This window comes from Phascolarctos cinereus, unplaced genomic scaffold, assembly GCF_003287225.1.
Source record: "Phascolarctos cinereus isolate Bilbo 61053 unplaced genomic scaffold, phaCin_HiC Scaffold_4;HRSCAF=312, whole genome shotgun sequence".
In the NCBI taxonomy this organism is placed as follows: domain Eukaryota; kingdom Metazoa; phylum Chordata; class Mammalia; order Diprotodontia; family Phascolarctidae; genus Phascolarctos; species Phascolarctos cinereus.
Window position 1 is genome coordinate 491,653,691 of NW_027555847.1, and position 12,888 is coordinate 491,666,578.

At 36.8% G+C, this 12,888-nt stretch overlaps 1 protein-coding gene across 2 annotated transcripts in view; it reads right to left on the reverse strand.

Moving 5' to 3' along the window:
* Positions 1-12,888, reverse strand: part of RNF125 (ring finger protein 125) — a 34,476-nt gene that overhangs the window by 15,747 nt on the left and 5,841 nt on the right. For both annotated transcript variants that reach the window (XM_020992548.2, XM_020992549.2), the window contains exons 2-3: positions 9,520-9,673; positions 2,768-2,862 (exon numbers count right to left, since the gene is read on the reverse strand). In XM_020992548.2, coding sequence (XP_020848207.1) covers positions 2,768-2,862; positions 9,520-9,673 — 249 coding nt within the window. The remainder of the gene's footprint in view (positions 1-2,767; positions 2,863-9,519; positions 9,674-12,888) is intronic.

A 12,888-nucleotide genomic window follows, 5' to 3' on the forward strand; every position in this document is an offset into this window, starting at 1 on the left:
ATAAATATAACTATAATGTAGTGGCGACTTAATTAGAAATAGCAAAGTACATTGGCACTGACAGTTGATCTGAGGTCTAGTCCCAGCCCTGTCATTGATTTGATATTATCATTGATCAATTACTTAAACATTAATGTGCATCAGTTTCCCTATCTATAAAATGGATATGATACAATTTCTTTCCTAAAATTTCCATAGGCATATTGAGCAGAATATAATGAGATGTAGTCAAAGTATTTTAATCTTCCAAGAAGAAAAGTACTATTTGTGTATGGCTTATCTCCCCAAAACCCAGCAATGCACCCCCATGCCCAATACTATTTAGCTGAGTTACCTTTCCCTAACCCAAATGTTCCCTGATAATTTCTGGATTATTCCTTCACATGGAAAACTAAAATATCATCATTATTTAAGTATATAATGAATAATATACATCAAGGCTTAAAGAATATGGGGTGACCACATTCAAGATGGCAGCAGGGCACAAAACTGGACACCAAAAAGGGAACCCTAATTCCTCCTCAAGCAATTTCAGCGGCAGCTAGGTGGCACAGTAAATAAAACACCGGCCCTGGAGTCAGGAGGACCTGAGTTCAAAGCCAGCCTCAGACACTTGATATTTACTAGCTGTATGTCCCTGGGCAAGTCACTTAATCCTAACTGGCTAGCCAAAAAAATAAAAATAAAATAAAAAATAATATAGAGAAAGAAAAAGAAGAGACTTCAGATTCTCTATTCTACAAAAGTATACTGTTCTCAACACATGTCTATTTTCAGCAATCCATCCCTGTTGTTTTATTAGAATTTCAAAGGTGATATGCAGACAAATTGTACTTTTATTCTAGAAGCCCATTTAGTTTATTATTAATTCATTAAGAAGGGAAATCCAATTTACTTCAGTTTCTGAAGGCTAAAACTAGCAGCTACCATGCCGTACCCTACACAAAATTCATTCTTTTACAAGACTGTGATATTGCTGAAAAGATGCAGAGTAAATTTTGGTGAACTGAATCTAGGCTTTTTAATTTAAATAAACCCAAAGGCCAGTAATTTTGTAAAGGGAAGTATCCATTGTAATGCAAATAATCACTCTTAAATTTCTCAGTATTCTAAGCTTAGGTTTTCTGAAAACCAGAACTCAGCTGAATTCCCTAGGTGGTATGAGTATGACCAAAAAAGTAGCCGAGTTAATGTTCTGACTTCATTGCTTCATGACCACAAGCATTGACTTCTCAACAGAGCACAATATGCAAGGAAGTTTTATGGCTTGTACCACTTCCTTGATGGTGAAAGAATCCAGGGTTTTCAATTCTGACAGATCTACAACACTCTTCTAATCAACAGAATAAACAGATGGATTTTCACTGAAAACTATACAAAAGCTAATTGTCATCTCAACTGCCAAAAAAAAATGCCTGAAGGTGAAAAGGGTCCAACAGGAATAAATACTCACCTAATATTTCTTTTCTTTTCTTTTTTAGTGAGGCAACTGGGGTTAAGTGACTTGCCCAAGGTCACACAGCTAGTACGGGTCAAGTGTTTGGTCTGAGACTGCATTTGAACTCAGGTCCTCCTGACTTTAGGGCCAGTGTGCTATCCACTGCACCACCTAGCTGCCCCATTACTCACCTCACGTTAACGAATACTTAGGATACCAACCACTTCCCAGCCTTTTCTATGAAATGGAAGTGAAATGTAAGAGAAGTGACTAGGGAAATGAGGACTTTAGGAGAAGAAAAGAAGAATTTTTAAACTATGATTTGTAAGATGAAACTCTGGGTCAAAATACAGTCAAAATACTGTTTGGTCAGAAGGTTCAGTTCCGCATTCTATTTCTGGTTCTTCCTCAATGTAACATCTTCCTCTTGTATAAACTGAGGGGGGAAATAGATCTAATCTCTATACCCTTAAAAGGGATTTTACAAAATTTGTTAGATGCTGGACACTGGCAGCTAGGTGGTTCAGTGGACAGAGCCTAGGCCAGACACCGGCAAGACCTAAGTTTAAATATGACCTTACATACTTACTGTTTGACCTTAGCCTAGACACGTTGGTTTGCTTATTTCCTCGACTGTAAAATGGGGATAATGACAATACCTGCCTCTTAAGGCTGCTGTGAGGATCCCATGAGGTAATACTTGTAAAGCACTTAGCACAGTGCCTGATACATAGTAAGGGCTATGCTTATTCCTTTCTCTTCCCCGTCAAACTTAGCCAAATGATTACTAATAGCAAATGTTATAGTTACTTGCTAGTAATAATGCCCAACATTCACATAACTCCTTAAGTTTTGTTTCGCCTAATATCACTGAACCTCTCAACAACCCCATGAAGATTTTGCTGTTGTTCAGGTGTTTTCAGTCACATCTGACTCTTCATGACCCAACTTTTTGGGGTTTTCTTGGCAAAGATACTGGAGTAGTTTGCCATTTCCTTCTCCATTTTACAGATGAAGAAACTGAGGCAAACAGGGTTAAGTAACTTGCTCAGGGTCACAGAACTAGTCAGTGTCCAAGGGTAGATTTGAACTCAATCTTCTTGACTCCAGGCCTGGCACTGTATCGGCACTGCACCATCTACCTGCCCAATGAAGAAGATACTACAGGCATTACTACCTTCACTTCATGGATGAGGAAAGTGAGACTTAACAGAATGCCAACTGCCATAAGATTTTAAAAATGAAATTTGAAATTCAATAAATTAAGTTCATTCAAATCTTTATAAATTAACATTCATTAATAAGCTTCATGTTACTGAAACATTTTACCTTGTTGTTACTTCTCCAAGCTCTTGAAGAGGTCCATATTTCTCTATATATTTCTGACAACTCCTTATATGAGCTCTCATTTCACTGAGACATACCTATGTCAAAAAAAAAAAGAAATGCCTTTTAAATAAGTCCATTTTTTGCAAGGAATTTCCTAGAAGTTATTTACTTTCTGTCCAGTTTATGACTGTCTTCATTTTGCATCATAAGAAGCCATACAATAGAGTAGAAAGTACAATCAATGCTTTTGGCATCAGGAGATATGGGTTTAAGTCTCAGGTCTGCTGCTGACTGGCTACATGAGACTGGGTGAGTCATTTACATACCTGAGCCTCAATTTCCTTTCCAAAATGAGGGGCTGGACTAAATCAGGGGTGGGAAACCTGAGTCCTTTACAGAAAAAATTTGGATTCAATCAAAAGGCTGCACTTAAGGATCTAGAAGGCCACATGTGGCTTCAAGTCTGCAGGTGTCCCACCCCACAACTAAATTATCCCCATGGCCCTTTATAGCTCCACGAATTGACTGTACTCTATGAATTACTCTGAGGCCAGGTCTTTAAAAGAATGGTAACGGTACAATCTGAGTTAACGTACTATCAAAATTTTAAAAACTTTGCTTAAAAGTGAAAATGACCTGATGGTCAATGTATCACTTTGACATGTTCATATGTCACTTGAAGTTTAATAAATTATGTAGTCATTTTATACTTTTTCTGATTTCATTATCCAAGAATGGATGTTTAAAAATAAGGAAATTTTGGAACATGGTAAGTGGACAGAAACCTTGTGCATACACTCCTGGGCAAGACAGAATATGATGGGTTCATTATATGCTCATTAACATTATATGAATTCACAACATATGCCATAATAACTCCATTAAGATTATACTCAAAAAATGGTTAGTGCATTACATTTGCACCAGTCAACAATAAAATGGCTATCCATTTAGCAATCCTAACGGTAAGGGACGTGTTGCTACATAACACCAATTTGGATAAGTGTTTCATTAGGTACTGATAACATCTTGAGTCAAAAGAAGCTTTGTACCGGGGTGGGCTGATTCTGTGCTTTCTTTTCGTCAAAGCTACAGAAGTTAAACCTCAAACCCCAAATCCATGATGTCAAAGGATGTTGCAGTTTCCGGACAAGGCTGGATTAAAAAGAGACGATAAAGACAAAACAGATTTATGCTTTCACAATATCCATCTTAGAGACAGCTGCAAAAGCAGGGGAGGTACAGAGAGGAGAATCTGCTTGCCTTGAAACAGATATATATTTTAGAACACTCAACACTCAACCATACAATTCTTCTGCTATAAAATTAGACCACACTTTTAAATTTAAACTCTGTATCACCAAGATAAACTTCACTCCTCTTGTGCACTTACAATTAGGGTTCATAATACTCATTGGAGCATCCATATCTGTTGAGCACCTAGTATGTGTTCTGAACTGTGCTAGCTAATAACTCCTAAAGGGCTGACAATCTATTTGGGGACAAGATTGACAGCAACAGCTTGAGACCACTGTCTCCAATAGTTGCCATGAGTTCACAGCTACATGATGTGATATACATAGTATGAGTGCTGTACCACCATTCAAAGAAACAAGAGGAGCAAGAATCAAATGAGGGCTGAAGTCATGGAAGGTTTCCTGGAGCAGGAGTGACTTGAACTAGGACTAGGCTTTGAAGGATGAATAGAGTCGAACAGTCTGTGAGGAGAAGGAAGGGCATCCCAAGCAAGGAGAAGAACCTCACCTCACCGCTACCCCCAAAAAGGAATAGCTCAGAGGGGAAAGAATAAGAATCATTTCAAAGGAGAAATTAATATAGTCATCACTGACTAGGTATGAGGAATAGCATAATAAAAAGAAGAGTCAAAGATGACAAAGATGGGGCAGCTAGGTGGCACAGTGGATAGATATAGCACTGGTCCTGGAGTCAGAAAGACCTGAGTTCAAATGTGGCCTCAAGACTAGACTGTGTGACCCTGAGCAAATCACTTAAGCCTGATAGCCTCAAAAAAAAAAATGAAAAGTGAAAAAAAAGAAAAAGATGACAAAGGATTCAAGCCTGTTTAGCTGAGGAAATGCTTGTGTCACTGCCTGAAAAGGAAGAGCTGAAAGAGACAGATGGTTTTGAGGAAGAAGATATGAAATTTAATTTCAGACATGTTACATCTGACACGAAATGACAACATGCAACCGGAAATGTCCAGGTAGTAGTTGGAGACATGAAATCAGAGTTCCAGAGGCCTTGATGATATGGAACATCACGCAGGATAGACCTCACTGTGACGAGAATAGATAAACTTTCCAAGGCACAGGGAGCAAAAGCAGCAAAAGGGAGGGGCCAAGACTGAGTCCAGGGTGATGGCCATAGTTAGGGCCAGGTACACTAAACGTATCCAGCTAAGGGAAGAAACAATGGGAGAAAGGCCAAGGGAGAAGCGGTCATTAAAAGCTTCACTGAACTATACAAAAAAATAGAATAAAAAGAGAGAAAAAGAAAGAGATGGGTGATGGAGAGGAAGAAAAGAGATACTTCAGATGGTACCTGAATAAAAATGGTATAGTAGAAAGCATGCTAGATATAGTATTAGAGGATTTGGGTTGAAATCCCAGCTCTGACCCCTACTGACTGTGTGCGTTTGGGTAAATCACTTAATCTCTTTGGGATTGAACTAGATTGCTTCTAACATCCCTTCTACTTCTAAATCTATGATCACCAAAACAAAGATCCAAGACAATTCCAGAGGACCCATGATGAAAAAGGCTATCCACCTCCAGAGAGAGAAGTGGTGAACACTGAATGCAGATTGAACTATACTTTCTTTTTAAACTTACTTTATTTTTCTCCCTTTTTTTATTCTGTGTTTTCTTCTGCAACATGGCTAATATGGAAATGTTTTGCATGACTTCACCTATATAATCAATATCAAATTGCTTGCTTTCTCAAGAAGTGGGGAGGGGCAAGAGAGAGGGAAAAAATTTGAAACTCAAAAATCTTTTTAAATCAAAAGTTAAAAATTTTTTCTATATGTAATTGGGAAATATTTAATGAAATAAAAATATTTTAAAAATAATAAATCTATGATCTTGCAAAATGAAATAAAGACAAACATTGGTTTTTTGCTTGCTTGTTTTTTAATTCATTTGGCTCTATCTTATTAAATGCTAACCGTTTCATGTAAGATTTTAAGTCTATAACAGTTTCTTAAGGTTGAGCAAAAGGAAGGAGAAAAATATATAGAGACAGCATGGTCAAGTGAAGGTTTTTCTTCAAGACTGGGAAACCTTCCCGTGGTTGGAAAGCAGAGGACAAAAAAAGAGGAAGCTCATAGAATCACAGCATTTCAGAGGTAGTACAGATCTCAGTGGCCATCTAGTTCATCCTGAAAGGGAGTTCCAATTACAAGAAGTCTAAAAGTGCTTATTTAGTAACTGCTCAAAGACATTCAATGAAGGCAAACCCACTGTCTCCAGAAGTACTCCAATTTGGGACAGCCAATTGTTAACAATCAACAAACATTTATTAGCAACTACTGTATGCCAGGCACTGTTAGGTACCAGGGATACAAAGACAAAAATGAAACCATCCCTGTCCTCAAAAAGCTTACATTCTATCTGGTAAGATAATATGTAAAAATAGAGGCATACACCAAATACTTTATCAACCAAAGCATTCATTAACCACATACTATGTGCCTGGCACTGTATTACATGCTAGGGATATAAAGACAAAAGTGAGACCTTAAGGAGTTTACAGGATAACTGGGGTGAAAACCTGTGCCTATATAAATAGATATAGAATATCTACAAAATAAACAAAAGGTCATTTGTTGGAGGCAAGGGCATTCTGGTAAATGTTTAACAACTGGCACTCTGGAGGGAAAATGTGCTCATGGCACATTTCTAAGTTTATTCTGCATCATTCCCATCGATCCCATCATTTTCTTAAGTCTAGGTAATTAGCAAAAGAATATATCAAGCCTTGATTTGCAGCATTTTGATGATTTCCAAAGTATAAATGCTCATGCTGATAATTTAACAATCAGCTGAATTTAAAGCAGTTCAAGCTGGCTCTGGCACACTCTTGGGTGGATGGGGGTAGTAGGGGAATCAGGAAGGGCTTCATGAAGAACATAGTGCTTGAATTGAGTTTTGAAGTAAATGAGGTATTACAAGGGGTGGAGCTTACAAAGGAGTGTATTTCAAGAATGGGGAATAGACAGTTCAAAGGCATGGAGGGTGGAGATGAAGTATCATGTGTGAGGAATAGCATGGAAGCCAGTTTGGCTGGACTATAGAGTAAACACACATATAAGGCTAGAAATATAAGCTGGGTTTAGCTTGTAAAGCATTTAAAAAATCAAAATGAAGAATTTATATTTGATCCTACAGGAAATATACAACCTTTGGAGTTTATTGAGTTGAGAAATGGCATGGACAGTCCTGTAATTCAGGAAAATTTCTTTAGCAGCAGTATGGAATTTTTCTAACATTAAGCCCCAGTTTTCCTCTTTATAACTTGTACCAAACCTTTTAGCTGTTCTATGACAGTCCTTCACATGCTTGAAGATAGCTATCCTAGTCTGTCTTGAGTCTTCTCTTTTCCAGGTTAACTAATCCCCTCCCATCATTCTAGTTCTATATGGCAGGGACTCAAGGGTCTTCACCATTCTAATAGCCCTCCTCTGGATGTTCTCCAGCTTATCCTAAACATGGTACCCAGCTGTGGGCACCATATTACAGATAAGGTATGTGTATTAAGACAGAAAACAGCAGGACCAACACCTTCTTACTCCTGGAAGCTCTGTCTTTCATAATGTAGCCCAAGATCACATTAGGTTTTTTTGGTTATACTATCACACTACTGACTCATAGTGAGCTTGTAGTCTACTAAAACCTCCTGGGCTTTTTCAAACTGTTGCCTAATTATGCTACTTGCATTTCATACTTGTAAAGCTTATGTTTTGAACACAAGCATAAGGTTTTAAATTCATCTTACTGAATTTGATCTTATTAGACTTTGCTCAGTGCTCCAGCTTGTCAAGATCTTTTTGGACCTTTGCTGTCATCCAATGTGTTAGCTATTCCTCTCAGCTTTGTGTCATTTGTAAATTTGTTAAGTATGCCATTTGTGCCTTTATCTAAACCACTGAAAAAAGTTAAATACTAAAGGGTAAAAGCACAGATCTCTGGGGCTTTCCATCAGAGACCTACTGCTAAGTTGATGCTAAATCATTAATACCTACTTTCTGAGTCTGTCTATACAATCAATTCCAAATCCAACTCATTTCATGATTGTCTAGCCCAATGGTGTCAAACTCAAATAGACACAACTGCCACTGGGTTGCATGTTAACTTAGAAAACCACAAATTAACATTGTATTGCATTTTTATTTATTTTATTAAAAATTTCCAAATTACACTTTAATCTGGTTCTGGGTGCAGGAGGACCAGAGGTTTGATACCTCTGGTCTAGCCCACATCTCTCCATCTTTTCCATAAAAAAAATATACTTACCAAATGCTTTGCTAAAATCTAGATAAATAATATCCATAGCATACTCTTGATCTAACAAATTAATAATCCTGTCAAAAATGGAAATAAGGTTAGTCTGGCATGACCTGTGCTTGATGAAGCCACATCTGTTCTTTATGTTACTGCTTTCTTTTCTAGGTGTTCCCAAACCATCAGTCAAACTTACTAGCTTTTGGATTGCACACTCTATCCTCAATCTTTTTTTTTTTTAAATGAAACATTTGCCCTTTCTTAATCCTACAATTCTTTTCCTTTTCTCTCAGATTTTTCAAGTATCACTGACAGTGACTTGGCAATCAGTACTGGACGGTGTAGTTCATCTGGGCTAGGTGATTTCAATTTTAATCCAGGCAGCCAGGAGAAATTGAGAAGGATTCAATTCAATTAACACTTATTAAACAAATATGTGTCCAGCACTGTGACACAAAGCTAAATAGTCCATAGCCCCAAGGAGCTTATATTCTACTTGGATAAATAAGACATAAGTTGATAAATACAAATATGTGTGCATGTGTGTGTGTGTGTGTGTGTGTGTGTGTGTGTGGTGTATATGTGTATACACACATATACATATATATGTTATCATCAAGATGGTTTTGGGGGAGAGACAGGGAAAGCACTAACAAAAGAGAGAATCAGGAAAGGCCTGAGGTAGGAGGTAACATGAGCTAAGCTTTGAAGGTAGGCTAATCATCCGACATTAGGAAAGAAAGCATTCCAAATCTGAGATGCTAGTGCAAAAGCATGAAAGCAGGAGCCAGAATTCATGTATATGAAAGAGCAAATAGGCTAGTTTGACTAGAAGGCAGAATGAAGGGGAGTAATGTGTAATTAGGCTGGAAAGGATAAGATTAAGCCAGACTATGAAAAGTTTTAAGTTGCCACACACAGAGGAGTGTGTCTTATTTCCTAGAACAAAAAGAAGCCATTGCCCTTTCTTGATGAAAGGAGTGATATTACCAAAGCTCTGCTTTGAGAATATTGATTTCACAGCTGTGTGGAGGATGGATTGGAGATGGGAGAGACCAGAAGTAGAGATATTATTTAGAAGACTATTGCAATAGTCCAGGCAAGATATAATGAGGGTGGTAGTGTCTTCAACAGAAATACAGAGGTTAGAGTGAGATCTGGGGAAACATAATGAGTTATGTAAAGGGCACAAGGGAAGTACTTAGCTAGGAGTTAGTCAGTGATACATACCTGAGTGTTACACTCTGTGCAGTTCTGGTATACTGCTTTCATTTTCTTCATTATATCAGTTGCAGGAACTCCTTCTGAAGGAAGATATGCCCGGCAATAAGGACATGTCCACTTACTGTTCCTCAGGCTTGTAGAAATACAGGAACGGCAGAATCTACCCCCAAACAAAGCAAAACATATCACTTTCCTCAAAAGGTTTGGCAAAGTTTTCACAATTACAGCATCCTTTTTATTATTTTTTTCAAATACTTAGACTCACAAATTAAATGCTTCACATAGCATTTTAGACTCCCAAGAAGAAAATTTCTCCTTCCAACAGCTCTGTTTTGAGGGAGACATTTGACATCACCTAGACTTCACTATAAGTATAATTGGAATGAAAGGCCAAGAGTAGACACAGACTGGAATCAAAAAGAAATACAGTCAAATGGAGAGCTTTAATACCAATGCTATTTCATTGTGACTTAACTTTTCCTTCTCTTCTCTTCACCCAAGACATTAGGTAGATAGATGTCTCCTTACTCTGTGGGTTCTTATTTTGGGTATGAGAAAATGTAACCCTCTAATACCAATAACACTACAATAAATAAATAAAACTTCCACATTAGAATATAAGCTCCTTGAAGGCAGGATCTATCTTTTTGCTTTTATTTATATGCCCAGTGCTTAGTACAGTGCTCGGCACATTGTAAGTGTGTAATAAATGCTTATTGACAGACTGATTGAAATAGATAATACAATTATTTTCATTAGCTGTACCTCAAATCATAAAGTAATCTAATAAAATCATCTCTATCAAGAATGTTTTAAAGAAATATTGTTTATCCAGATTTAATATTTACAGTAATCCTTACTGAAATCTTAACAGAATCAAGGAGTAAATGAATATAAAATCTCATCATGTTACTAAATATTGAATATTACAAGAATAAAAAATCTAGATTCATACATGAATGACAGTTGACACTTGCATAGCCTTGTTAAAGGTAGGTTTGTAAAGTGTTTTAGATACATATAGGTAGATTGCTGTAGCTACATAACAAGTACATATATATAATTTATATTTTATATGTAGGTGATTATAAATATTATCTATATATTTCTTTAGTCTCTCCTGACTCAAAGTCCAGCCTCTTTTCTATTATACACCAGATACATAGTTTAGAATGCATGGCATGATGCATCTTAAACTACCCTGTATAAAGGAACAGGATCTATACTGTTTTTGGAATTACATAGTGGGTTAATCTTTGGCAATGGAAGATCAACATAGATATTTTTAAAGTTCATTTTCCTTGTCTGGGTTTTCAAAAATTGAAAGGTAGATTCTTTGAACTCTGGTCCACTGAGCTTAACAACACAATTCCTGGAAAAATTCTAGATAGAACACATTATTAAAGTGATAGTTCATAAGCACTTAGAAACAGAAGGGATGATTGCTACTGTAACTCACCAAATCTGCACACCAAGGTTTAAAACCATGTTGTCATCCAACTCCTATAACTACTGGGTTGCCAAATCTTGTCCTATTTATCTATTCCATAACATCTTTCCTATTTGTTCACTTCTCTCTACTCACATAGCTACGGCCCTAGTTCAGATCCTTATCCCCTCTCATCTGTGCTCTAACAACAGCCTCCTACTAAAGCCTCCCTGAGTCAAGTCTCAGATCCATCCTCCACAGAAATCACAAAATGATTTTCCCAAAGCTCAGGTTTGACCATGTCATTCCCCTATTGCATAAGCTCTAATTTTTTTTCAGTTACTTCTAGGATCAATTAAAAACTCACATGCTTGACATTTAAACCCTTACTAACCTGCACCCATTCTACTTTTCCAGCCTTATTCCCCATTGCTTCCCTTTATATACACTCTTCCAGCCAAATGGACATTTTTATCATTCCTTACACATGACATTCTATATTCCATCTCTGTACTTTCACATTGGCTATTCCCCATACCTATAATGCTTTTTGTCCTCATTCTTACCCCTTACACTCTAGCTCAGTTCATCCTTCTTCAAGGCTTCAACTTCAAGGCTCAACTCAAGTGCTACTGTCTAATTTTTTGCTGACTCCTCCAAATTACTTGGTATCTATTTTGTAAATACCTATATATGTATGTGTCTTTCCTCACTAGACTGTAACCTCCTAGAGGGCAAGAATTGTTTCATTTTTGTATTTATGTCCAGGCTGCTAAGCCACCCATAGTGCCTGTTATACAATAGGCATTTAATAAATGCTTGTCAATTAATGGAATTACAAAACCCAAAGAATAATGATTAATAGATAAATGTCAAGCCAGAGTCCTAGCTTGAGCAGAGTGCCTTAGACATCTCTTCTTGGACCTGTGCTGCTCAACATGTTTAATGATTTGGATGAAATAGATGATATGCTTATAAGGTGTGTGAACAACATGAGATGGAAAAGGGTAGCTAACATATTGGATGACAGAACTGGTATCCAAAAGTATCTCAACAGGCTAGAAGGATGGATTGAGTCTATGATGATATTTTTTTCTTTTTACTAAATTTTTATTGTTTTTTTATATTACCTAAATTTCCCCAAGTCCCTCCCCTTCCAGAGATCCAGACTTCATAATCATCAAAAGAAGAAAACATTGATATCATGCTCTGCATTTTAGGCACAAATCTGTCAGAAACAGATTTGTTTAATTCATCACTATTCTAATATCTAAGCATTTCTAGCTTAGGAAGAAAAAAAGAGAGCTGACCAAACTGCAGTAGTCCTATGTTCTTGGATATGTCGCTCCTATTAAGAGAGTATGAGGTAATATTTACAGCAATCTCATAGAAGAAAAATCACAATGTTAAAATACAGTATGGAGGATAATATTTCAGAATAGTTGCCCACCAATTGTCATTATCCCATTTCTACCTGGACCGTTAGCCTCAAAGGTTGACAAACAATTTCTTTCTATAATCAGTACCATAAGTTAATATCAATATCATAATCCTTTCTGAACAGAGAAAGGTATGCCATAGGCTTCAGAGGATGAGTAAAGAGGAGACTTTCCTTAGATAAATAAGTAGCCCACTTTAGGGAATTAAGAAAGCAATATTATTTTTTTCATCTTCTATGTCTTAAACATAAATTTTATTGGTGTCTTTTTGTTTCTGCACTGCCTAAATTTCTCCCAGAATTCTTCCCCTTCCTTCATCTTAGAGAGCCATTCTATATAAGTAATTTTTTTTAAAAAGAGGAAGAAAAAAAATTTTTTTTACAAAGCTGATCAATATACCAAAACCATCTGAAAATATATGTAATGCTCCACACCCTTGGATCTCCAATATCTACAAAAGGTGGTGGAGAGAGATGTTTTCTCATATCTGGATTAATTGCCACTCTT